Here is a 25,929-nt window from a genome sequence, read left to right as displayed (position 1 = left end):
ATTCTAAGAAAAGAATTTGCTAATTATATAAACTCCCACTGCTCTTACATCTCTTTTCCCAAGCACTTAACACTGATTCAGAAATGCTTCCGCTCCCCCACTTCCCTAGCTCAGCAGATGGAGTGTTTGGGAGTGTCTGATTTAGACTACAAAGGGGCAGGTGGGGGATGGGGATACAGCTGGAGACAACCCATCCTTGGAGCATGTGCAGGATAGGAACAATCTTAATATAGACCAGATCAAAGGCCATAGCAGCTCTTGAGGAGCCGTGGCCTATATTTGATAAGCTTGAAGACACAGCTTCTAAAACATTTCTTACTACAGGATTAAGAATTTAAAAAAAAAAAAAATTTTTTTTTTTCCTAAATGGAAACCACATTCCTATCACACTTTGGATACAGTTTGCTATACTTAATGAAAAATAATCTGTGTCATTCTCAACTTACACTTTTTCTACTAGAGCCTTGGAAAAAATCAAATATGGAAAAATAAATATTTGGGTGGCATTCTAAATTTCCTCTCTTTATTGTGCCCTTCTTCCTTCATGTGCTCTATTTTAAACGCTCCAACACCTCCAACACCTCTTGGTCAAAGATACTCAACATTCTCAAGTGGACTGTATGTGCTTCTAACTGGTTTTGCAATCTTGCTTTTTTTTTCCTCTCTGAAACGAGTGGGGCATGGCTAGACTTGATTTGGGGGCCATGGGTCTCCATGCACTTAAGTTACTATTTTATGTTTTGCCAAAATCAACTATGAGATGCTTTCTGCAACAAGCCCAAACCTCAGCAAACAGTTCTTGGATTTTGGTGGCACCTTCAATGCAGGGCAATAAAGGACAGGAAGTAGTGAATCATTTTTTGCTTTTAGTGCTGCCAGAGGAAGCCAGAGAAGATAAAAGGTTTGGCCTGTTCCAGTACTGGGGCAAATGATCGTGTTTCTAGGTCACCATGTTAAACTGAAATCACCCCAAATGGTATAAACACTTGCTTGGCAAGATTTTTCTTGTTTTGGTCGCACCGAGAAGCAAGTAGGATCTTAGTTCCCTGACCAGGGATCAAACCCACACTCTATGCAAAGGAAATGTAGAGTCCTAACTATTGGACCACCGGGAAAGTCCTGGCATGATTTTATAAGAATCTCTCTAATGAGTTGTTGTGGCACATCCTTCCCCCTGTTTATTTTGTCAGTAATTTATTTTCAGACTGACGATTTGGTAACTCTCATGTGCTTCTATCTATGAAGAAAAATGCGATCTATGTTGGTGAAAGATGAGGCTGTTTACAATTTAATTTATGTGTTGCACATCCACGCATTCTTCACTGAAGGCTACCCTTGTTAGCTCTGGTAACTTCCATTTCCTCTTTGGTCATCTGAAGCTAATTAGAGATGCTGTTTATTACAGAAGTAATCAATAGCTTTCTACAGTAGATTACATAGAATCCGACCTCTATGCAATTAGTCCAATGTAGATACACAGATACTTTAATTAAAACAAAATATGCTCTGAAGAGATATGTTTTCACAGATGACTGGAATTCCAAGTATTTCAACACATTTAATGTGTTTATTCAAAGTACGAGTCTTTATGAAACCTTCCACTAATCGAACTTGTTTGATGAATTTCCCTTGAAAACATTTTGAAGTGAAAAAACTCGGTACTTAGTATTATACATTTATGTTTATTAACATTTGGATATAAATGTACTTCAAACACCAACAGAGCTAAAAGACTATGCCTTCATCTTGGGTTTAACAGATTTCCCACCCTAGTAATTGGATTAATTCTTACAAGGCAAAGGGAATCATCTGTCGGCAAAGGGAATCAGGATGAAATGGGCACTGTGGGCTTCCTCCTCCATCCACTCTACTGATGTCGGAAGAAAGCCAACGCTTCAGACACTCTATTGGGTGGAATTTCCTCGCCTCTGTTCAGCTGCAAAGAAACATGGCTACTAGCACTCAATCCTTGTAGATTTCAAATCTCACCATTTCAACCAGACTTCAGAAGTGCACTTTCGGGGCTATTCACTGAAGGAAGAGAATGATGGAAGAGACGTGCAGTTAACAAGTCAGATGCCTTATATCCAAAGTCCCTGTTCTGTGTCTCTGGGCCAACTTATCTCCATGGACCTAATGGTGACCGTGACCCTCTTCATCCCCCAAACATTTTTTCTTTTTTTACAGAGTCAGTCACAGTCTATCACGGAGGACACAGAACACAGTGCGAGCAGATATCTGATGACTTCAGACCTAACCGATCCACAGAGCGGCCAAGCCATCACAGTTGCAAGTCAAGACAATCCTTAGGAAAAGAGCTGTGTATCCTGGGCATGGATCTGCTTCCGAAGACAGGGCAGCACGTCCTGTCTCCTGTTCCAGTCAAAGCTGCCATTGTCAGGTAACATGAAAACCAAGGTCCTGGTTTGTGTCAACTGGCAATGGTGCCATTTGTAGAGTTTGTAGAACACTGACGAGTAGCCACCTGTTTTCCCACAGGTATGCACGCTTGTGTTTCCAGAAATGATAAAAGACAATGCTTGGCTGCTCTGTTTCCTGCTGCCTATCCACAGTAATGTGATGCAGAGCTTTCTGCTAAAGCATGAGGCTCCTCAGAGTCTGCTGTTGAAGACCTGTCTTCGAGAAGTCAACACTGGAGCTAATGCTACTTATGAGAGGACAACAAGCTCCATGTATTTTGTATTAAACCACCGGTAAAAAAAAAAATGAAGACAATATCATTACTTTCAAAATATAGAAAGTCAATAGTTGAAATCATTTAGTAGTAAAATTTTTTTCTACATATAACCTCATACATGTAAAGATTATTAGAATGATGCTTCAGCTATATTTGCCTCTTGTTAGTGTAAGGGCTTCTCACTCAAGTAAGGCTTGGGAGACTGTCTCAATGCTCAAGGTTCTGTGACGTCTCACACCCACTCTCATTCTCTATTTTGACTAGGAGACAGACACTACATTGGATGTGGCAGGTGTTTTTTTGTTTTCGTAAGAGAGTGCAGAGCTGTCTACTGTACATAAACATCAGCGTGGAAAACGCTAATACATATAGAAAGAACACTGGTACAAGCTTGTTTGTACAAAGTCCATCAAGATTGTCTTGATGAGAATCTTCGCTTTGTGACAAAAAAAAGTTTGGCCTCCACGTACCACTGCCGTGGTATGGTCATATCATCAAAAAGCAAACCTACTCCAGGAGATATAGAAGATTCTTTAGGAATACTGACTCCTTCTCTAGCTAGTCGAGACCAGAGTGAAACTGTTAAAAATCATCAACCTTATCAGGATTTTGAAAGCCAAGGCTCCAGTTCACTTTACAGCCACATCAACAATAAACCATCCCTTTACAATCCAACGTGCCCCAAAGCCTTCTGAGTGTGGAATGTAGCACTGTATCGGGGGATCCCATATAAGCCTTAAGGATCACAAGAAGCTTTCTTAGGAAAAAAAAAAAAGAAAGAAAGAAAAAAGTTCCAGTAGGATGAAACTGTTTTAGCAGTGTCTCAACTGAGCTCCTAAAACTGGAATTTCGGATATACAAGAGGACAGGAAACAGATAACTTGGTTTTTGTCTTTTTACAGGTCCATATGATTCTGTAAATGCAGCTACGATGCTTCGGCCAAAGATAAAGACAATAGGGTGGACAGGGCAGTTACCACCAGGGCCAGCAGTGGGCTCAGACCGCAGCTTGGAGGAGCAGCCATTGATTTTGTGGTTATGTGGCTGGAAGCCCCAGCGAGACCATCCTTTTCATAATCACGCTGTAAGAAAGAATGTTTTCATTATCACCCACTGCATGTGTTTGTTCTATCACGGCATATTTTAGCCTCATTCTTTCTCTCTCCGATCCCTGCCCCCAACTAGCTGTACGGTTTACCAAAGCCAACCCAAGATTTTTACCCCTGCTCCTAAGGTCACCCATCAGCTGTGCAACACAGAACCATTCTCCCTTTGGGTATCACCGACTGAGGAGGGATGCTTGCTCTCTCTATCATGAAGGAGGGCAGGAAGAATCACCTCAGGAAGCCTGCCCAGGCAAGTAGGGATTCACAGAGAGATGAGTCACAAACCGCATTGGAGCCTGGCAGTAGCCTTTTCCTCCGCTGGCTGGTTCAACCCTGGACTTTACAGATGGAGGATTTGCCCTGCTTGTCAGTCAGAGTCCCAGCCAGGACCCAGGCTCCTGGACTCTCAGCACAGCTGTTCTTCCCCAGGATGGATTCCTTCATCCCCATCCCTAGGACCTGCTCAATCCCAGAAAACCACATCCTGCCACCATGAGCTATAACTGTAAATTGGGGAGGGTAACGTGGCCTGCATTGGCTACTTCTGGGTCACTGTGAACGTCAAAGGAGCAGTCTAGGGGACATCTGGTAAGCAGCAAGAGGTGTTATGTATCTTCTCTGTGCGGTTGAACTTATGTAACTGTGGTCACAGAGGTTCTCATGGTACCGGGACAATGGTATCTGTGCTGGTCCAGTTCTGAGATGAGGATCCCACACTTGGCGCTTGCTTTGTACACCAGGATCTGCACCTGGCTCCAAGGGCAGAGGGACACCAAGGGAGACTCGGATTTTTGGGGGGCCCGAAACCTTGTTGTCTTTGAGTCCTTTCACATCACACCCTGTTCCAGGGTGTTTCTAGGCTCTGTTTCTAGATTCAGGGAGACTCAGAAAGAAACAACTTACATCAGAAAGACAGAGGTGGGTACTGCCTGATATGTTGGATTTCAGCTTCTGTGCCTGGGAAAAGACAAACACACAATTATTCATACATACTATGGAAGAGCTGGAGAAGGAAATGGCAACCCACTCCAGCATTCTTGCCTGGAAAATCCCATGGACAGAGGAGCTTGGCAGGCTACAGTCCATGGGGTCACAAAGAGTTGTACACGACTGAGCGACTAAACCATTTTGGAAGAGTAGTTATTGATGATCAACAGTATAAGGCCGTGTCATTGTTAGAAATATGTGAGTCACAACCATGAGCCCAAATATAATTAAAACTTTTCTATTAATCCCGTAAATAAAGAGATAACAGATAAAGAAAATTTTAACGACCTTTTCTTTAACTCAACATATTACCTTTTCAACATGTAACCAGTATAAGATGATTCATGAGATACTTTTCTACATACTTTAAACTTTCACACTAAGTCTTCAAAATTTGGTGTGTTGGACAAAATACACCTCAGTTTGTACCTGCCCCCTCTCAAAGCCACCGCACAGGTTACAAAAGAAAAAAGTTTTAAAGTCATTTATAATCTATACTCATTTATAGTTCTGAATGTTAATGTTTATGAAGTGCCTTCTAGGTAAAAATGTTGTAATAAAAATTCTCATTCATCAGTAACATAGAGATAGGTTTTCCTGAATCTTGTGTATTTGTTCATTTGTTTATTAGTTGTTCCAGTCCACAAACACTTACTGAACAATTTTCCAGGGTTGGGCATATGACAAAAGATGTGGTCCTGGGCTCATGGGCCTGCCTTCTGGTGGGTAAACCACTCAGCGCTGGGGGCCTCAGGCACAGGGCAAGGACCCTTTGACAGGTCCCTTCCAAGAATCGTGAAGGGTATCACAGACCCCAGATCTGTCCATCTTAAAACTGCTTCCTGGGCAGTTATAAGTTCCTGAGCTGTGAGGGCTTTAAGCTCCCTATTTTCTCACAAATGGAACAAGTTTCCACCGGGTTTCCACCTGAGAAATTGAGTTAGAGGAAAAACTCCATTGCTCAATTATAGTAAAAACTGCTGACCCAATACAGCTCTCTTGTTTTATAAAGGAAAACAAATTAGAGAGCAGAGACGTTAAGTGACTTATTCAGGGTCACAGAGTGATCTAAGTTGTAGAGTCAATATTTAGAATACAGGTCTCTGAAACTTCTGAACGGAATCGTGCTCTTTCCTGTTTTCCAGTGTTTCTCCCAGAGATCTTAGCATGCTTGACTCTTCATGTGCTACTTACTTGCCTCCCAAATCCACTCAAAGAAACCCTCCTATACCCCTCCCCCTGAAACTAGGAGCCCTTTGGTAGCAAAAGACAGAGAGTTCGTTTGCCAACAGGATGGCCCTGGTTAAGCATCACACCTGAATCTAGGAGCATCTGGGCAACCAGCTCTGTGGGGATGCACTGGCAAGCTGCCTACTGCAAGACAACTTTTGCGACTTGTTGAAGACATGCTAGGCTGAGATCATGTTATATTCACACAAGGAGTAATTTATTGACCATAATGCTACTTGGGAGGCATCATAATCTTTACCTATATTTGCATATGCCAGCTGTGAATATGAAATCGAAACCTTTAAACAGGCATCAAGAAAAAGACACTGTGAAGCACCCCTGGGCTGTTCAAAGGTCACTAAATGTTACGTATAAGAAGATCAGAGGGCAAATCAGAAGAGGGATGGAGCCTTCCTCAAAAGCCTACTTTTAATCTATATTAATAGCAAATCTGGTCCACTGCATTGTAACCTATAGAGAATAATATGTAGAACTTTGCACATTTTATTTCTGCTCAAAGCTGGAATTGTGCCAGACACCAAAATGGCCCCGAAACATCACATTCTGTCTTTTCTTTTCTAGGCGGTAATCTATAAAAGACATAAAACCTTGCTAAATACCTTTGCATAAGTAAGAAGTTCACTAAGACGTCCAACTCTTTGCAACACCATGAACTGTAGCCTGCTGGCCAGGCTTCTCTGTCCATGGGGTTCTCCAGGCAAGCATACTGAAGTGGGCTGTCAATTTCTACTCCAGGGAATCTTCCCAACACAGGAATCAAACCCATGTCTCCAGTATCTATCTGCATTGGCAGGCAGGTTCTTTACCACGAGCGCCACCTGGGAAGCCCCTAATCTGTAAGAGACATAAAGCCTTGCCCAGGGCCTTTGCATAACTAAGAAGTTCACTAAAACGTGCAGAGAAGGCAGCCTGACTTGTCTGGGACACATTAATCCTTCAATTTGCTTCTGTGCTTTTGTCACAGTTAAGCTACACCTCCGTGTCCTAGACTGCAGTGCCCACTAAGAGATCCAAGGGCTGGTTGGGCTTCCCTCCTATTTTGTTCTATATGATTAGCAACAGACTGCAGTGTTTTTCTCTTTGTTTGCACCGTCTGAGAGACTCACTGGCTACACTTCTAAGTCACTTTAGAAACCTGCTGATGTATTAGAAAAAACGCCCATCTATATTACCTGATTGTGAAGGGGCTACCACCACCAACAGAGTTTAAAAGGTCTTGGTGCTGTGCTATGCTTAGTCGCTCAGTCGTGTCCAACTCTTTGCAACCCTGTCGCTACTTTAACTAATTTTCTTAAATGGACTCTGCATTGACACAGGTAAATTTTGGTCCTAAACTAGTCACTGAGAGTTCAGCTGTGTACAGGATTACAGTTGTACAACTGTGTAGACATGCCCTGGTCTAAGTTCCCAGGCTGTTGCCTTCTGTCTGAGAATGGTTGGGATGACTGGTCAAATCACACAGGAAAATACATGGAGACCAACTCCAAGCCTGTGAAGGCTCTGGGCTCTTCTTCCCTGCAAGGCGGGCCTCTTGTTGGCCTCTGTCTAAAGTAAATAGTCAACTTCTGGCCTTGTCTCCCTGCAGCCCTATGGCTTCATTAAAGCTAGAGGCAGCAACTTCAAGCTCATCTGGCTTCAAGAACTATTCTGTGAGCAGAACTGGATGAACTGCTGAGGGAAAGTAAGCATGTGCCACCAAGCTTCTGCAGTCTCTGAGAAAATGCCTTCTCTCCTGTCAAACCCATGACCAATCCACAGAAGCACTCAGCACTCCAGAAGCTCAGCAGTCCATGTATGCCGGCTTCTAAATACTCTGCTTATATAGTGAGTTGACACTGCTTCCCATCGAGAGGTTGGGGGATCCCGGAAACCCTCACAACCTCAGAGGCAGGGCAGAGAAGACCCTGCATTCCCCCAGAACCTCATGAGAACCACAGTAAGATCTGTGATATGATTAGGAGGCAGAGGGCAGATAACACTTGCATAAACGAATCAGACTGCACACAGACATGAGATCTTTTAAATCCCACACCAAACCTGGGCTGGAGGGCCAGTGGTCTGCTGCTTGGACTCAATGGTGTCAGCTGGGTGTCCAATGCCTCTAAGGGTTCATAAGCTGCAGATGGAGGGGCAGAGCCTGGGAATTTATACCTGTGCGTGCCTAGCAGCTTGCATGCTTATAAGTCCTGTATTCATTCTGAATCCTTCCTACGACCACCAAGGGTCAAAAATCCCCCTACACATATCCAGAGCCCACTTAAGAAAATCCAGCTCTTGAAGTCCCTTGTAGAAGCCTGAGCAATCTGTTACTTCCGCCATGAAATTAAAAGACACTTGCTCCTTGGAAGGAAAGCCATGACAAATCTAGATAGTGTATTAAAAAGCAGAGACATCACCTTGCTGATAAAGGTCCGTATAGTCAAAGCTTTTTCCAGTAGTCATGTATGAATGTGACAGTTGGACCATAAAGAAGGTTGAGCACTGAAAAATTGATGTTTTCAAATTGTGGTGCTGGAGAAGACTCTTGAAAGTCCCTTGGACTGCGAGGAGATCAAACCAGTCAATCCTAAAGGCAATTGATCCTGAATAGTCATTGGAAGAACTGATGCTGAAGCTCCAATACTTTGGCTACCTGAAGCAAAGAGCCAACTCATTGGAAAAGACTCTGACGCTGGGAAAGATTGACGGCACAAGGATAAGGGGGTGGCAGAGGATGAGATTGCTACATAGCATCACAACCTCAATAAATAGGAGTTTGAGCAAACTCAGGGGGACAGTGGAGGACAGAGGAGCCTGGCCTACTGCAGTCCATGGGGCCGCAGAGTTGGACATGACTTAGCGGCTGAACAACAACGACAACAATCCTGAGTGCTTTTTAAAACATCAGCTATCACTGTCTTACTAGTCATGTCTGATAAATGCAAACAGATACAATTACAGGGCATCTCCCACTTTTAACTATTACAAAGATAATTTACATATTTTGAACATGGACTCAGTTGATGAAAACTGGGACAGTCCCAGGAAAACTGAAAACAAAACAAACCAACAAAAACTTCTGAGACCTTGCAAAGTATAAGGTAAGGTAGAAGAAACTGGGAGAGCACCATTTCCAAGTTCTAAATTGATAAAAGCAGGAGTGTAGTAATGGAACGAGTTCCATCTGCCAAGCCCTGCTTATTAAGAAGACAGAGGACTTCCCTGGTGGTCCAGTGGTTGAGAGTCTGCCTTTCAATGCAGGGGACTCCGTTCTATCCCTGGTCTGGGAATTAGGATCCCATATGCCATGTGGAGCAGTCAAAAGAAAAAAAGATATACAGGGGCCCAGCATAAAGCTTGACTAGCTAGATCTATCTAGACACCAAACCGTACAGTTTGTGGCTTTAAAATATGATCTTTTTTTTTTTTAAAGAGGGATACAAAAGAAGAGAATGAATTTCAGTTTTTCTAAAAGTCAATTTTAACCATAGTTCCAGCATGTTGAAAAATGAATTATTTAATCTCTTTTATGAAAGAGGGTTTCATATCACCTAATTCATAGTTATGTGGTTATGAGAGAAGCCTCCAAGTTGGGGGAAACCACCAAAACACGGGACCACGAGGTTTTCATCTTGAGACAGTGAACAGGCTGCTGGAGAAACCCATCCACAAACCTGTAGCTTTTCTCTCTTTCTGGAACTTGGTCTTTAGGCTCTTCACAACCCTTATCCCTCCAATAGTCTTATAAAACTGTCACTGGCAGTAATCCCCAAGTCCAGGCATGTCACGTAATAGAATTTCCATGTCACTGTAATTGCAGCCAGACTCCACCAGTCCCTGGCACTAGAGGGTTAATAAATGCATTAGATGCTATTAATCTCTGTTACCTGGAGTCAGACGATGACTCTCCTGCTTTTTAACCCTGTGATTAGCATTTGGAAAGCCTGCCTGGTGCCAACTGCTTTCCTGTACAGAATGCTCAGACATACATAGAGTCCAGAACTCTTTGTCAAGCTAACTCATCAGGCACCGCGTGCCCCACGCGTTCTGGCCACAGAGGGCTCTCCCAGAGCCTCGGGTGGGATCAGGCTTTGGAGTTGCACACTTGCTCTATTTACGAAACTGGAGACTTAATAGCATACCCACTTGCAGCTTGGCTTTTGCTGCCCCAGGACTAGTGTTTAATCTTGGGTTTTTAGGCAGCTGTCAGCCAGCAGGGCATGGAACATTTCTCTACTCTCCTCCATGTATAAGAAAAGCCAGTTTCTGCTCTACCTCCAGAAAATAAAACTGGAGGAAGTTGCTCAATCCAATAGCAACAGATTGCCCAGGCTGCAGCCAAATGGTCATAATTAATGATGCTTCTGGTTCTTTTCTCCCTTGCCTTACTGATTAGAGAGATTTGCTATATTAAGAACCTGTTTGCTTAATGACAGAATACAAGCAATAAACAGAGAAATACACAGACTGTAAAATGCAATCAACTTTGCTCTCCAGCACTCACTAAATACCGAGCTGTATCTATCACACTTGTCAATACCAGTTTATCAGCATACGAGCCTCTTCTGCAGCACAAATTGGACCGTTGCTAGGGAAAACCATTGCATGAGCTCTTTCTGAAATAGTCCAGAACTCAAAGCCACTTCTCAATTTAAATCTGCACATCTTATATTTTCTCATAAGACAAAGCCTAAGAAGGCTGTGTACCTAATTTGAAGGATAACAGAGCAATCAGTTATTACTTTCTCATTTTTCACACTGCATTTTAACAAAATGAATTCACCTGATTATAGACATTTATGGGTACACCTTACTATGTAACAATTCTGTATGTGCACGTGACACATATTTGCCCAAATTAATTTCTACACACACAAAGAAGACAGAAAAAAGAAGCTGCCTGCCTAGTGGATCTGAGCAAAGTAATGGTCGTGTGCCCAGTGGCACACTTCTCAGCTTTTCAGATTTTGCCTGTTGACTTTGGGAGAGGCAGGAGATGTTTTATTTCTGGTCAGGTCACAAGCAGTTGGCCAGCCTTTCTAAAATCCCTGTCCCTGTCTGTTTTGAAACTCACCTTCCGGGTGATTTGCTTTTGCTACGAACTTAGTAACAACTGCTTGCAACCACTGGTCTGAATAATGTGTAGTCAAGTCAGCGTGTAAAACAAGTGGACACATAAATAAGGTCTGCTCTGAGCCCCTGGGTTTGGGTGTTTGTCTTTCAGAGCCTATGTTTGGCTGTTTTCTCCAAGCTGATTTTTGCCAGCCCCATGGGTTGGGAAGGGGCAGAGAGTCTGTGAGGAGGGTACTAATGAGATGGGAGTGAAATAATTCTTGGGCAGCTTTCCTACCACGTCTCGTCTACCTACTCCCTCCAAGACACTGTGTCTGCATATTACCTGAACCTCAGCCAAAAGGCTTTCATTATATTAAGCTCTAAGAAGACCTTATAAAGATGTTTCACTCAGTACAGGTTTCGGAAGGCTCACGGGTGCCAAGTTTAGTTAGTCTGGCAGACTCTGGGCAGGTTGAGGCCAGTCATAAGAAGGGGGTGGGGAGAGGACTGGAGGCCTGAAGGCATACTTCCTCATCCCAAGAAAGCATAGGCTCAGATCCCAGTTGGGCTGTTCAGACAAGGCCTCCAACAACCAGAGTGCAGTGAACTCACTGCATGAAGTGAGTGTGTGTTTGGGTGATATGGATTCATGTTCTAGAGTCTAGAAGTTATTGGAGACTTGGTACCTGTGGGTTGTTCTAAGTGTAACATTGCAATTTAGGTTGAGCTTAGAGCCAAGCCTGAGGAACTTCCCTGGTGGTCCGGTGGTTAAGACTTTGCCTTGCAATGCAGGGGGTGCAGGTTCAATCCCTGTTGGCATTAGTGGTAAAGAACACACCTGCAAATGCAGGAGACATAAGACATGTGGGTTCAATCCCTGGGTCGGGAAAATCACCCTGGAGGAGAGCATGACAACACACTCCAGTATTCTTGCCTGGAGAATCCCATGGACAGAGGAGCCTGGAGGGTTACAGTCCACAGGGTCGCCAAGAGTCAGACATGACTGAATTGACTTAGCATGCACGGCCAAGCCTAGAGTAGAAACTTTCTAACCTGACCGCCCTGGGGGCTGGGCCCTTGGTCATTAAAGAAATTAAGTTAAAGAGCAAAATCACTAAATCACTTTAAAATTACACATTTGTATCCATTTTTTAAAATTTAGAAACTCCTTTTTAAAATCACTGCGGTAAGAACACTTCACATGAGATCTACCCTCTTAAATTTTTAAGTGTACAACACAGCACGGTTACGGACAGGCACGAGGTTACACAGCAGGCCTCTAGAACTTACTCATCTTGCATAACTGACCCTGCGTCCCTGCTGAACATCTCCTTATGCTCCCTTCCCTCAGCCCCTGGAAACACAAATTCTATTCTTTGCTTCCATGAATTTGACTATTTTAAATACCCCATGAGAGTGGAATCATGCAGTATTTGTCCCTGTGATGGGGATGTTTCACTTATCATGAGGTCCTCCAGATTTGTTCACATCGTTGCATATTGCAGAATCTTATCCTTTTTTAAGGCCAAGTAATATTCTACTGGCTGTATTGTATCAAACATTTTAATTTAAAAATTGAATGTCATACATTGACTGATTTTTGGATACATAATCAAGGCCACTTTGAAAAGTTTTTTAAAAAAAGAGTTTGCTGACTGGAATTCCCTGGCTTACGTTCTGCCTAAGCTACACCTATCATTTGAAATCTACAACATCCAGTTTTCATTTCTTTAAAACAGAAATGACTTCTGTTTGATACCCACCAAGGAATCTCAGTGCACAATTTCCCTATACTTAAAATTTTTTTCTCAGTCTTTTATTGTTGTTTGGCCTACACCTAATCCAAAGCCACTTTTAAATGGAAGCGGAATTTAAACTACATTGTAGTCAGCTTATTTAATTAAAATGTTCAGTAGTTAAGTCGTGTCCGACTCTTTGTAATCCTATGGACCCTCCAGGCTCCTCTGTCCATGAGGTTCTCCAGGCAAAAATACCGGAGTGGGCTGCCATTTCCTTCTCCAAATAAATAATTAAAATAGGTAAGCAAAATACCAAATACAACAGCACCTAAAGGTTTGAGAATAAATGATCCTGAATCTTTTAAGCTTGCATCTCCACTGGAGAAAGCAAGGGGCCCAGGTGAGCAGAAGGAGAGAGGCCCCTAGTGTGGGGCATTCAGCCTGCCTTGGGCATCGGATGTTTACAGGGGGATGGTGGCGAGGTTGGCTTATGTGCTGAATTGGTTAAATGTGGGTCAGTTAGAATTTCTAGAACTGATTGAGAACTCTAAATTGAATGATTTAGAACTCACTCCTGGTACCAGCTTGATTGATATGGTATGCTATAAAGAACACAGGTTAGGAAGGTCCTGTCCTGGCTTTTCAACCATCATCTATAATTATTATAACTGCACCCTGCTGCCCACTTCACAGAGTTGTGAGAATCAAATGTGATACTCGTGTTGGAAGTGCTTTTAAAAATCCAAGTTGCTGTTGATGATCTCCGAGCTCTTCTATGGTCCCCATGCTGAGTGTTCTCGGATTCAGGCAGGGGTGGGAAAAATGCAAAAGCTTCAGCTAATTTGCCTTGTGAACGTGATATTGAATAGAACTGGCTCGTGATCTTCTGTGTTTCCTCGGATTTAAAAAATGAATGCGATGAAAGAGATACAGTCCTGTAAGATATATCAACAGTCCTCCATTAGCTAAGCAGTCCCTCGGGCTGGCCTGTCAGTCTCCCGCACACCATAAAAGGATGTCTGCAGCCTGGCGCTTGTAATTTAACACTAATGGCAGGATGGCAAGTAGCGCTGTGTGCAGACACTGTCTACAGCAGGGAGCTTAACGCGGCACTCGGCCTGGCCTTTCTTCTTTCCCTAACTTCACCAGATCATCTTACATCTATTTCGCTTTCCCCCAAGTTGAGGCAAACACAAGTTGCCAACTACATCAGAGAACCGGGTGTTTTCATTCATGCTTAACTTGCTTGATTAGTAAAATATTCAGACAAGAAGCAATTATGAGCTGCATTTTAGAAAATTAGGTCCAATTAATAGGAAGATTATACCAAACATTGCTTGAAACAGACGTTTTGGTTTGGGGTGGGGGAACTTTGTAGAGCCAATATTCAGTGATCATGGTGTAACAGTGACTAGGGGGGAAAGCCCCAAAAGGAAGCATTTGTTTTCCCAAATGTGCATTCAGAAATGCAAGTGTGCAGACAGCAGCAGAAAAGATTCATCGTGGTCCCTGGTGAGAGGTGCATAAAGCCAATTTCATCAGACACGCGCCCTCATCACCATCAGATAATATTTATTAAGCCTCTCATTCTCCTGTGCATTTATGTGCCGCGGAGAGTGGCCCTGTAATGGTTCTGTGACTTATGGTGGCAACTAAGGTTTGATATAAAACGCCCAGGTCTGGAGACAGATGGACCCTGGGCTTTTGTTCACTTGCTGGATGGGAAGACAGAGCATTCATGGGGCAGCAAGAAACCAAGCAAAGGCAAAAAACTGAGGAACTTTTTTTAAAGACTGTGCTTTTAATAGCCAGAGAAAAATGTTCTAGAAAATAGAGGAAAACCAAGTAGACTGATAGTGATAATGACTGTGATGATCATGACTGCTACTCTTTAAGAATAGCCTTCATTGGACTCTGTGTGGACTCTATTTGGGCTCTGTGGGAGAATTCAAGGGTGGGATGTTTCGAGAGGACAGCATGTGTATTATCTATAGTGAAACAGATCACCAGCCCAGGTGGGATGCATGAGACAAGTGCTCGGGCCTGGTGCACTGGGAAGACCCAGAGGAATCGGGTGGAGAGGGGTGGGAGGGGGATCAGGATGGGGAATACATGTAACTCCATGGCTGATTCATGTCAATGTATGACAAAACCCACTGCAATGTTGTGAAGTAATTAGCCTCCACCTAATAAAAATAAATGAAAAAAAAATTCAAAAAAAAAAAAGAGAATAGCCTCCATTGATAATGATTCCATCCACATGTTACTGAATGCTCTCCAAGAACTCAAATGACTTTCTGAGGGGTGCAGTCCCCTTTGGTACAGATCAGGACACAAGGGTTTCAGAGAGGTTGGGACCTGCCCAAGTTTCCCCAGCTCTGAGTGGCTGTCTTGAGATTTGAATCTCTTTGATTCTGAATGTAAAACTCATGCATATTAACTCCATGCCAGACACGGTGAACTGAAGTTTTAAGTCGCTCACTCGTGTCTGACTCTTCGCAACCCCATGAACTGTAGCCTGCCAGGCTCCTCTGTCCACGGGATATCCCAGGCAAGAATACTGGAGAGGGTTGCCATTTTCTCCTTGAGCGGATCTTCCCCACCCAGGGATAGTCAAAACTGGGTCTCCACATTGCAGGCAGATTCTTTACTATCTGAGCCACTAGGGTACTCATTACCTATTATCACACATATTCCTTAAATCAACCCTTAGAATAATAAGGGTAAGACGCCTGGGGTCACACAGCCAGCATGGACAGAGCCAGCTGAGGCAGCCTAGAATCAACCCAAGGGATCAGAGGTCAAGCCAGGCCTGGTGGGTTCTGCTCCCCCAAGAGCCCCCAGAGGTGAGCATCTGTCAGGTCACATCTAAGGTCCCTGAAGCCAAGGGGCAGGCAGGGGACAGCTGCCCTGGGGGAAAATCCTGCGATGTCTTCTCAGTGCACACCATCTTGAGCTCGCTCTCTACCCTTATCCACGATGTGACTGGCCCTCAAACAGGAGGGACGCAGGGGAGGGGAACGCTTCATTGAACCTCCCCCCCAAGAGAACCAGAGCCATTTTCCTCCCACAAGTGAGCTCCACAGCTCAAACACAGGCACAGTCTATTATTCAGGGAAGCACTGTCGGTTAGAAGTCCTAAGGATAAAAGGTCAGTAGGGGATACAAGAAATTGGATTTATTTATAGTATGCGATCTAAGTGTGCTCAGAGGTATTCTTGTAGGTTCCCCAGAACAAGAGAACATATTTATAGCCAAGATGGTGCAGACGTCCTATTCCTTTTTATTAAGCATGTTTATTACCCAGCAATTGGGTTAAGCAATTGTCCAACTGCTGAATTACTATCCCTCTGATGGGCTGGCCTCACTGCCCTCTGGACCACAGGGGCTGGTGGCCTGATGGCTTTACCCAGAATGCATCAAGGGGGCCTACTCTTCCCTTCCCCATCCTTAAGTGGCTATTTTCCCTTTTTGAGAAAAGTAGCAAAAAAACCCAAAAATGTTTAGGAGAACACATCATAAATGGGTGACCATGTGAAATTATTTCAACTTGAGACCCACTTCCACAGGGTCCACACCCTGTACAATGCCCACGTTCATTCCCCAGATTATTTTGGGATAAAAGCCACTGAATGGTCCCTTCGTAAAGGCTCCTTCTGTCTCATGGTCAGCACAGATGAACCAAGAGGATAAAATAATGATATAAACAGTTACTGTGCTGGAGGCTCAGTAACTATGCTTAAGAATTTTAATTTGTTTAATTATCACAACCCTCCAGGTGGCCTGCACATTACCCCCATATTACAGACGATGAATCCAAGGACTGGGGAGCTGACACTACTGTCTGCTGCAGTCTACAGGAAGGCCCGATTTTATTGTAGCAGGAAGTCTTGTCCTTCAGTATTTTCTACTTCGAGGCACATGGCCTCTTTTTCCTAAAAAAGCAACTTTGAGAAATAACCATGCCACTCTTGATACACCATCTGCATGATCCCTTGTCCAGCATCGGCATGGACAAGGCTTCAGGTATATTACCTGAATGTGAACTTGGTTTGGGAGAAAAAAAAATGATGGCCTTGCCTTGACTCTCCAAAGGAATCCAGAATTATTAAGTGATACCCTCCCCTGATATGACATAGGGGTTGTCGAGTGCTGGGGTGGGGAATAAGTGCAGATAGCAGCTGAAGCCTGGAGCACATGACTGTCCCTGGGCAGCAACAGTGCCTTTCAGCTGTGGCATCAATGCTGAGATGACCCTGACCTGCCAAAAGATATCCAAATGCCATTGGATAATGGACAGCCTTATGTTGTTCCTAAGCAACACCAAATTTCAACTAGAAATTCTCTGGAGCTGACTAAGAAGGGTGTATCATCTAGAGCAGGGCTTCCCTGGTGGCCATCGGTAAAGAATCTGCCTGCCAACACAGGAGAAGCAGGTTTGATCCCTGGGTCAGGAAGATTCCCTGGAGGAGGAAATGGCAATCCCACTCCAGTATTCTTGCCTGGGAAATCCCATAGACAGAGAAGCCTGGTGGGCTACAGTCCATGGGGTTGCAAGAGTTGGACATGACTTGGGGACTAAACAACAACAACAATCAACTAGGGCCCTAAGTGTGAGATAGAAAAGGAGATAAGCTTGCATCATTTCCAGATGATACAGGAGATGGGCTGCAGTCACTACGGATGACCACTCCCCTGTTTACTTCTCAGGTGGGCAGTTCAGAGTCAGCCTCCCCACTATTCATGTAACAGACATGGCTGCTTACAACAGAGTAGAAACAGGCTGTGGGCCCCAAGTCCTCAGATTGCATCTCAGAGAGAAAGGATTCCAGCCACATAAGGCTTCCTCTGACTGATGCCATTTCTCTGTAACAAAAACAGGGCTCTGAGCAAGAGCTCCACCCCCCTCACAATCCTGGAGAAACACACTGCACCCAACCATTCTGGGACTGTATTCCCAAGGTATGCTCTGTATGCTCCATGGTTATTGGGTTTGCGTACCTGGCCCAGGACCTCTTATCTACTGACTTTAGTGGTGGGATGATATACCTGGAAAACCCCCAAAATATAATAACACGAACTATAACTCCAATGATAACATGACACAATGCCTTCTCCCCGATACCATATGCCAACACTTTAATTTTGTGTAACGAGGAAATCAATCCTGAATATTCATTGGAAAAACTGATGCTGAAACTGAAGCTCCAATACTTTGGCCACCTGATGTGAAGAGCCGACACACTAGAAATGATGTCGGGAAAGATTGAGGACAGGAGGAGAATGAGGTGGCAGAGGATGAGATGGTTGGATGGCATCATCGACTCAATAGCCGTGAGTCTGAGTGAACTCCAGGAGATAGTGAAGGACAGGGAAGCCTGGTGTGCTAAAGTCCATGGGGTTGCAGAGTCGGACAGACTGAGTGACTGAACAACAATGATAGTGTACAATTCTATGATCATGCGGGCTTCCCTGGTGGCTCAGAAAGAATCTGCCTGCAATGTGGGAGATGTGGGTTTGATCCCTGGGTTGGGAAGATCCCCTGCAGGAGGGCACGGCAAACCACTCCAGTATTCTTGCCTGGAGAATCCCCATGGACAGAGGTGCCTGGGGGGGCTACAGTCCATGGGGTCACAAAGAGTTGGACATGACTGAGCAACTAAGCATAGCAGAGCAATGTAGTAATGTAGGGCTCCCCATGTTGCCACTTACACCAAAGAATGGAGAAGTAGGGAGTTATCTGGAGGCATTTATACAAGACTTCTTAACTTCTTAGAGTTAAGGGTTGGGGTTGAAGTAGTGAGATCAAGGGGCTATTTGTAAAATGCAGAATCTTCTTAAGAGAAAGCCAATTCACTCCCTGTTCCTACTGAAACTTTCACTGGCCTGGCTGCCATTCACCCCGTGGGGGCCACAGGCTTATTCCAGCTCTAGGAGATTAGGGATATAAGAGGGAAAAAGGAGAAAATTATAACTCAGAGACACTGTACTCTGTGTGCTTAATTTGCGGGGCTTTGTGGCTGAGAAAAATAGATGTCGCGATCTGCCTTTGTTGAGAAGGTGACATCTGGGTTCATTAAAGGTGTACAATAGATTTGGATAACGGCTATTTTTCTCAGTCATTAAATTGGTTTTTAGGAACTTTACACTCTCCCTCATTTGAACAATTATTAAACTATAAAATAGAATTGCGCAATTGCTAAAATCGTAATCTGAAATTTTACAGCCAGCTATAAAATGTTATATTATTAAACTATACTGAAGATGCTCGAGCCCATTACAACTTTTTAAATGAATTATAAAACCCTTTACTGCTGATAAAATAATCTTAAATTACAGTATTGTGGATTCCAACAATATGTTGAACTGAAGTCAGCTACCATGCTAATACACCAATCACAAAGAAACCGTTACTTGAATTAAGTTTGCAGAAGCCCGAAATCTGATAGCATCTGATTCAGCAAGGCACACAACACCTGATGTCTGCAGGCTTCTCAGGAGAGCTGGTCCCCTAGGGAGGTGCCTTTCCTCTCCCCATATTCCTTCAACCATAGAACCACCAACAGTCAGAGCCTCTCATGTTCAAAGGCTGCACAGGGGACACTTAGAGCCCTGGGGATTGAAGAATTGCTTATGATAACAGCAAACTTCTCCCCTTAAAGTCACGCCATAGGCGAGATTTTTAAAATGTCAAATGTTTTGTTGCTGAGTGCCTGCCACTTACGTGTTATGTTATGGGCTCAAAAATTCATACATTGAATTCCTAACCTTCAGTTATCTCAGGATATGACTATCGGTGGTCACATGGGTGACAATGGATGGAGACAGGATCTTTAAAAAGACAATTAGGTTAAAACGAGGCCATTAGGGTGGCCCCTCATCCAATCTGACTGGCATCCTTATACAAAAAGGAAATTTGGACACACAGACTCCAAGGTGTGCACACACAGAGGAAAGGCCACGTAAGGATACAGCAAGAAGGAAAGGCATCTACAAGCCAAGGAGAGAAGCCTTCGGAGAAACCAAACCTGTTGACACCTTGACTTTGGACTTCCAGCCTCCAACACTGTGGGAAGGACTGAGTTGGCCAAAAAGTTTGTTCGGGTTCCCTACCCAATACATTTCTGTTGTCTTACCGCTCAGTCTACGGCAGGTACTTTGTTAAGGCTGCCCCAGCAAATGAACACAAGGGATGACACCGTGCTCTGTGCTACAAGGTGACGTGTATATGTACCTACTAGGAAGCCTAGCCTCCGAGATGACATTCCTGTGTTTTGGTGCCCATTTTACCCTGAAAGCTTCCATTTCCAATAGGCTTTGACTACACAGTTGAAAATGCGTTCTGGCATGCTGGATTGTATGGCAGCCTTAACAGAGTCCTACCCAATTCTGAACTCTGAATTCAAGCACTCTCCTGGATGAAGGGCTTTGAAAACGCTCTACAAGCAGTTATTTCCAAAAGTGTTTTTACAACAGCCTATTTCCTCCCGGGGCTAACATGGGTGGATTTTGGGATACAGCTTCCTCTGAGCTCATCTGCTGGCACCTAAAACCGGGAAGATTAAGTCCCAGGAGGTCACTGTCAGTCTCCACGCAATGAGTAGCTGGGCCCATCACACAGGGCCCCGGGGCCACTTGGCAGTCTGGTCCCAAGCTCCAAAAGCAGGCTGCTGGGGGAACCCAGGGGCCGCAGGCGGGTAGGGTCCCCTGAGGCTTCATGCTTCTGCTAAAGGAAGACCATCCCCACCCCCTCCAACCCCCCGCAGCTCATTTCTCCCAGGACATAAACTCCCTCTGAGCAGGAGAGCATTCTGCAATGGAAACTCCAGGTGCAGCCAAAATTTGGAAATTTTTTTTTTTTTATGACACACAAAACACAATGGGTGCTAGAAAACACTGTGTATTACACAGAAATGACGGCAACCTCTCAGAAACCGCAAACCAAGTGCTACAAATAACATACTGCACCAAGACTGTTTTCTTAAACAAAAGGCCCAGGAAATGGCACCCAGAAGTCACACTCATCTAGATTCAGCGCATGTGCTGAGGGCTCAGTGCTGACCCATCTGGCACTGGCCTCATGATCCCAGTGGGTTGCAGCCCCTCCTAAAACTCCCCCAGCCTCAAAGTCCATGCAGAAGAAACCCAACTGCAGTTTGGTCTGAACACTTCTATCCATTCTGGTTGCGGAGTAGAAGTCTTTTGACGTGTCACCAGTAGGGCGCTTATCTGGGATGCTGGATGGGTGAAATTATCACTCAGAAGGGCTGAGGCCTCAGAGAAGGTCCGAAGGCCGCAGACACCTGTGGGTCCCTGAATGATGAGAAGCGGGTCAAATACTTCTGTTAACACCGCTTAGGATTCTATCACGGGCCTCACTCTGAGGCGAGTGTGGCCTTGGGGAAGCTAAGTGTCGCAAATTGGGCATGTGGTGGTCACCAGAGCCCCTTTTCACATTGCTCTTGCTGGCACAACTTAGATTTGGTCCAACGCACCCATCTGCTCCTCCATCTCCTGATGTTCCTCACCACACACAAGGAAGAAACCCGAGAAGACTCTCACACACCGCCGTCTCTGATATTAGTAGAAAGGAGAGAGGGCTTTTGAAGCAGCCCTCATTTCCTGGGCGAGTGTGTGTGCTCAGTCACGTCTGACTCTTTGTGACCCCATGGACTGCAGATCGCCAGGCTCCTCTGTTCATGGTATTCTTTAGGCAGGAATACTGGAGTGGGTGGCCATTCCCTCCTCCAGGGGATCTTCCCGATCCAGGGATAGAACCCGAGTCTTCTTTGTCTCCCACACTGGCAGGTGGATTCTTTACCACTGAGACACCTGAGTGGTCCCCCACCAGGGGTGAATATGTCCTGCAGGAGACACTTGCTAAGTGTGTGGGTCCACTTCTGGTTGTCACAGTTGAGGAAAGGGGCTCCTGGCATCTAGAAGGCAGAGGCCTGGGGTGCTGCTCAACAACCTGCCAGGCACAGGGCAATCCCCACAACAAAGCATTACCAGGCCAACAGGCTAACAGGGCTGAAACTGAGTAAGCCTGACCTACAGAACTCTTCAGTTCATAGCCAAGAGGTCACTGAACAGCCTTTATGGAAGTTTCACAATTGAATTTTTAGCCAGCTGGTCAGAAAAGCGGGTGGCCTGGAGACCCCTGGAGTTTGGCTGGCATCTGAAGTGGGCAGTCTTGTTGGGACCATGCCCTTAACCTGTAGCATCTGTGATAACTCAGGGGGCTAGTGTCAGAATTGAGCTGTACCGCAGGACACCAGTTGGCGTCAGAATAAGCATCATTACCTTTCTTTATGCTGGTTTATGAACCAGTCTGGCACCTCAATCTGCCAGATGTTCAACAAGAATTTAGAGACTGATTTAGTCTCTATTGGATGAAAAATGTTATCCAGAAACAAAAAGGTAAAATGTTCTGATTTACGTATTATACAGTATAGCCAGTTAAAAATGCACAGAGGAGAAATAGGCTGCTGTTCACTTTCTCTTCTCCTGATCAAGGCTCTATGTGTCTCAGGTCTATCATCTGAAAAATGGGAATCATAACAGTAGTAACCTCATGAAGTTACTATCAAAATTGAATGAGTTTATATACATAACATATATGCACACATACATATTGTTGTTCAGCTGCTCAGTCATGTCCGACTCTTTGTGACCCCATGGACTGCAGCATGCCAGGCTTCTCTGTCCTTTACCATCTCCTGGAGTTTGCTCAAACTCATGTCCATTGAATCAATGATGCCATCCAACCATTTCATCCTCAGTCACCCTCTTCTCCTCCTGTCCTCAATCTTTCCCAGCATCATATAGCATATATATATATATATATGTATTTATGTAATGTGCTTAGAATAGTTCTTGACCCACTGAAAGAACTATTTGCATATTTGCTTTATTAATACAAAACCATAAAAAGCAGAGGTGATGCAAATTACCAAAGAAAATAGCTCTAGGATCTGTCATATGAATAGATTTTAATGTTTCCTAAAGTGGGGTTTGGGAACCACTTGCATATGGGACATTATTTAGTAGCATAAAAAACATTTTTATTACTTTAATATATATAATGATTTTTTAAATATAGAGAGCTATTGCATTGATTCTGGTTTCACAAATGTTATTAACAGTATGCCTATTAAAAGACACTGAGTTTAAAGATAAATATTAGGCAAATAAGAGCGCTGGTGGAATGCAGATACAGGAAAGACTGCAAACTTCTGGTCTTTGAGGCTAAGAGGCAGGGTTAGCTCTCAAACACTATCTTTTTAGCAAATGAGAGTGCTTCCTTTTTACCAGCGTGTCACCTCTTCCCAACGTCAGCACTAGTTCAGAAGATGTGGCAATCAGAGTCCTACTCTTACACCCAGGCTGGACCAAGACGTGACTACTGTCGTGGTTCCAAGTTCACAGCACTGAGAGTCTGATTTTAGGTGGTTTTCTCATGAGACTCCTGGGCATGGAGGGATGGAATTTCAAACAGTTCTAATCCCAGGTCCTTTCTTTATTGTCTTGGGTTTCCTTTCCTTCTTGGCCAGCTGTCCATAGAATATTCCTCCCCTTCCCCTCCTTCCTTGGGACATTCTACAATGACCACATAGTAGAACCAGCAGGATATCATGAGGTTCAAACCCTTCTTGCAAGTTAAGGAAGCAAAACCTAAAGGGCTCCATCTTTCCTCATCCATGTCCACCCCCACCCCCGCCCCACCCAAAGCAGAGAACAACCTTCCTGTATGGCTCCAAGATCCAGAGCTAAAGCTCATCAATCATCGTAACAGTGGCCACTTCCAAGTGCAAAGGGCTGGCTAGTCACACTGAGCCCTCTGCGTAGCGGTGCTAGTTCTCTAATCCTCACAACAAACCCAAGAGGTGGGTGATAACTTACAGGAGACATTTAGAGACAGTAAGAAATATGCCCCAGGGCAGAGAGCAATGGGAAGTGAGCTAGGAACCTAACTCAAGTTCAACCAACTCCAAAGATCATGCTCTTCCCAGCAAAGCAACTTTGAGGTTGTCAACCACAGGCTGAAAAGGAGGTACCTGCCAGGCAGCTCTAACCACTGGTAAGGATGGCATGAGTCCAGGGGACAAGTCTGCCACGCAAGGGGCCGGATGTGGAATAAGCATCTCTCCCTATCTCCTTCTTAGCTTCCCATCCTCCCAGCAGTCAGCCTGTGCAAAACCCCACCACCCTAGCCTTACTCTCCAGCGCCTCTTCTCCAGAAGATTAACGGGACGCCAAAGCACCCCATTGCTCTGCTAGCATAAATTGCAAGGAAAACATTTAGAATATTGATTAAGTGCTTCATGCTAGAAGATTTAAATTTACCTCCTGTATTTCCAGGATTAGCTGACATAATGGGGTCAGTCTTCTGGCACAAATGATTTACAGAACACCCATTGGCAGCTTTCCTTTTAAAACTCAACACTTAAAATTTTCACTTGGTCACAGCCAGCAGAGTCCTGGGTATTTAGCAGGGTTGGATAATTGCCTTCCTGCCATACTGAGACTTTTGGGGTTTGGCCTGTCTGGGAAGAGCTTCAAAATCATTTCCGGTCTGGTCTGGCCCTATCCAGGCAGGTGGACTTTGTTTAGGCCTGATGAGGTACTGGGGCAGTAGAAGGGTAAGGCATGCTGTTTTTCCAAGATGGAAGATCTTATCAGATAGAGATTCTTGCAATATTCTAATATTGAACATTCAAATTCAATATTCAAATATTCTAATATGTATGAGTTAAAGAGGTTATATGCAGAGGTTAAAGACAGCCAAATTGCATCACCCCCTGCCCCTACTGGGCTTCCTTGGTGGCTAAGCTGGTAAAGAATCCACCTGCAAGGCAGGAGACCTGGGTTCGATCCCTGGGTTGGGAAGATCCCCTGGAGAAGGGAATGGCTATCTTCTCCAGTATTCTGGCCTGGAGAATTCCATGGACTACAGTCCACGGGGTCACAAAGCGTCGACACGACTGAGTGACTTTCACTTTTACTTTTCACTCTCCTGCGCCTACTACCAACCTGTAAATGTTGTGCTTCAGCACACAAGGGGCTTCCCTGGTGGCTCAGTGGTAAAGAATCTGCCTGCCGATGCAGGAGACGCGGGTTAGATCCCTGGGTTGGGAAGATTCCCTGGGGAAGGAAATGGCAACCCCTCCAGGATTCTTGCCTGGAAATCCCATGGACAGAGGAGCCTGATGGGCTACAGTCCATGGGTTTGCAAAGAGTTTAACACAACTCAGTGACTAAACAACAACATACAAGTGCCCAATGCATTTCTATAAACTTCAAATTGTACTTGGCCAAGAGAAGGGACTGTACTGAGGCTTTCCTGAGAGACCAGGGAGGTGCAGACCTAGCCTGAAATCGAGTGAATCCAGGTGGTCTGCTCCAGAAAAAAAATGCCCACCTCAGAGTCTTTGCCCTCATGGCCCACAGAGGGCCAGCACAGTCCCTCTCGGGGACAGCAGAGTCTGACTGCCAAAGATGACATGATTGTTGAAGGGGGGAAGGGACAGCCAGCTTTTGCACTGCTGACTTTAGGAGTAAGCATTCTTGCAAAAGTTATTCATTTAGACCCCACTCACATCTCCTTTATGATCGAAAAAGTTGCTTTCATGAGTTCTTCTCTAGAATGCTGCCTTAAAAGTACCACTAGGATGAGGAGAGGGGACGTAAACCTGAGATCCACAATTGCTGTCCCTCCATGTCTCACTCACAGATGTGTTTTTCTGGTTCATAAAAACAAACTGACTTTGGATGTCACTAGCTGTGTTCCCAAGATTCCCCACTAAGTGCCCACAACCACCTGACCTCCATCCTGCAGCTTTAGCTCTGAGCATGAACCCCCACCTATCAGATTTTCTCCTCTCAATCACACCTCACATCTCCTTCCAAGAAAAGGGACAGAGGCAGTGAAGATTTCTCAAGGATCCTCAGCACTAGTCCCAAGGCTGTATCCCCCAGTCTCTACAATCCTATTTGATCGTTGTAAGCTAGGGCCAAAAGAAAGGCTACTTTAAGAGGTCGTCACTTTAAGCCACCAGAGTTAAGTGATGTTCAACAACGCAAAGTAGAGATTTTCTAACACCTACACTTCCAA

The 25,929-nt window shown here is 44.6% G+C and overlaps 1 protein-coding gene across 5 annotated transcripts in view; it reads right to left on the bottom strand.

Moving 5' to 3' along the window:
• Positions 1 to 1,662: 1,662 nt before the first annotated feature.
• The window catches only part of GFRA1 (GDNF family receptor alpha 1), a 224,351-nt gene continuing 200,084 nt past the window's right edge, over positions 1,663 to 25,929 (bottom strand). For all 5 annotated transcript variants that reach the window (XM_043476412.1, XM_043476408.1, XM_043476413.1 and 2 more), the window contains 2 exons: positions 4,708 to 4,761; positions 1,663 to 3,780 (listed from right to left, as the gene is read on the bottom strand). In XM_043476412.1, the coding sequence (XP_043332347.1) occupies positions 3,625 to 3,780; positions 4,708 to 4,761 (210 nt within the window). In that variant the 3' untranslated portion in view covers positions 1,663 to 3,624. The remainder of the gene's footprint in view (positions 3,781 to 4,707; positions 4,762 to 25,929) is intronic.

Source organism: Cervus canadensis, chromosome 8 (assembly GCF_019320065.1).
Source record: "Cervus canadensis isolate Bull #8, Minnesota chromosome 8, ASM1932006v1, whole genome shotgun sequence".
Taxonomy (NCBI): Eukaryota; Metazoa; Chordata; class Mammalia; order Artiodactyla; family Cervidae; genus Cervus; species Cervus canadensis.
This window is presented reverse-complemented; position numbering and strand designations above follow the sequence as displayed.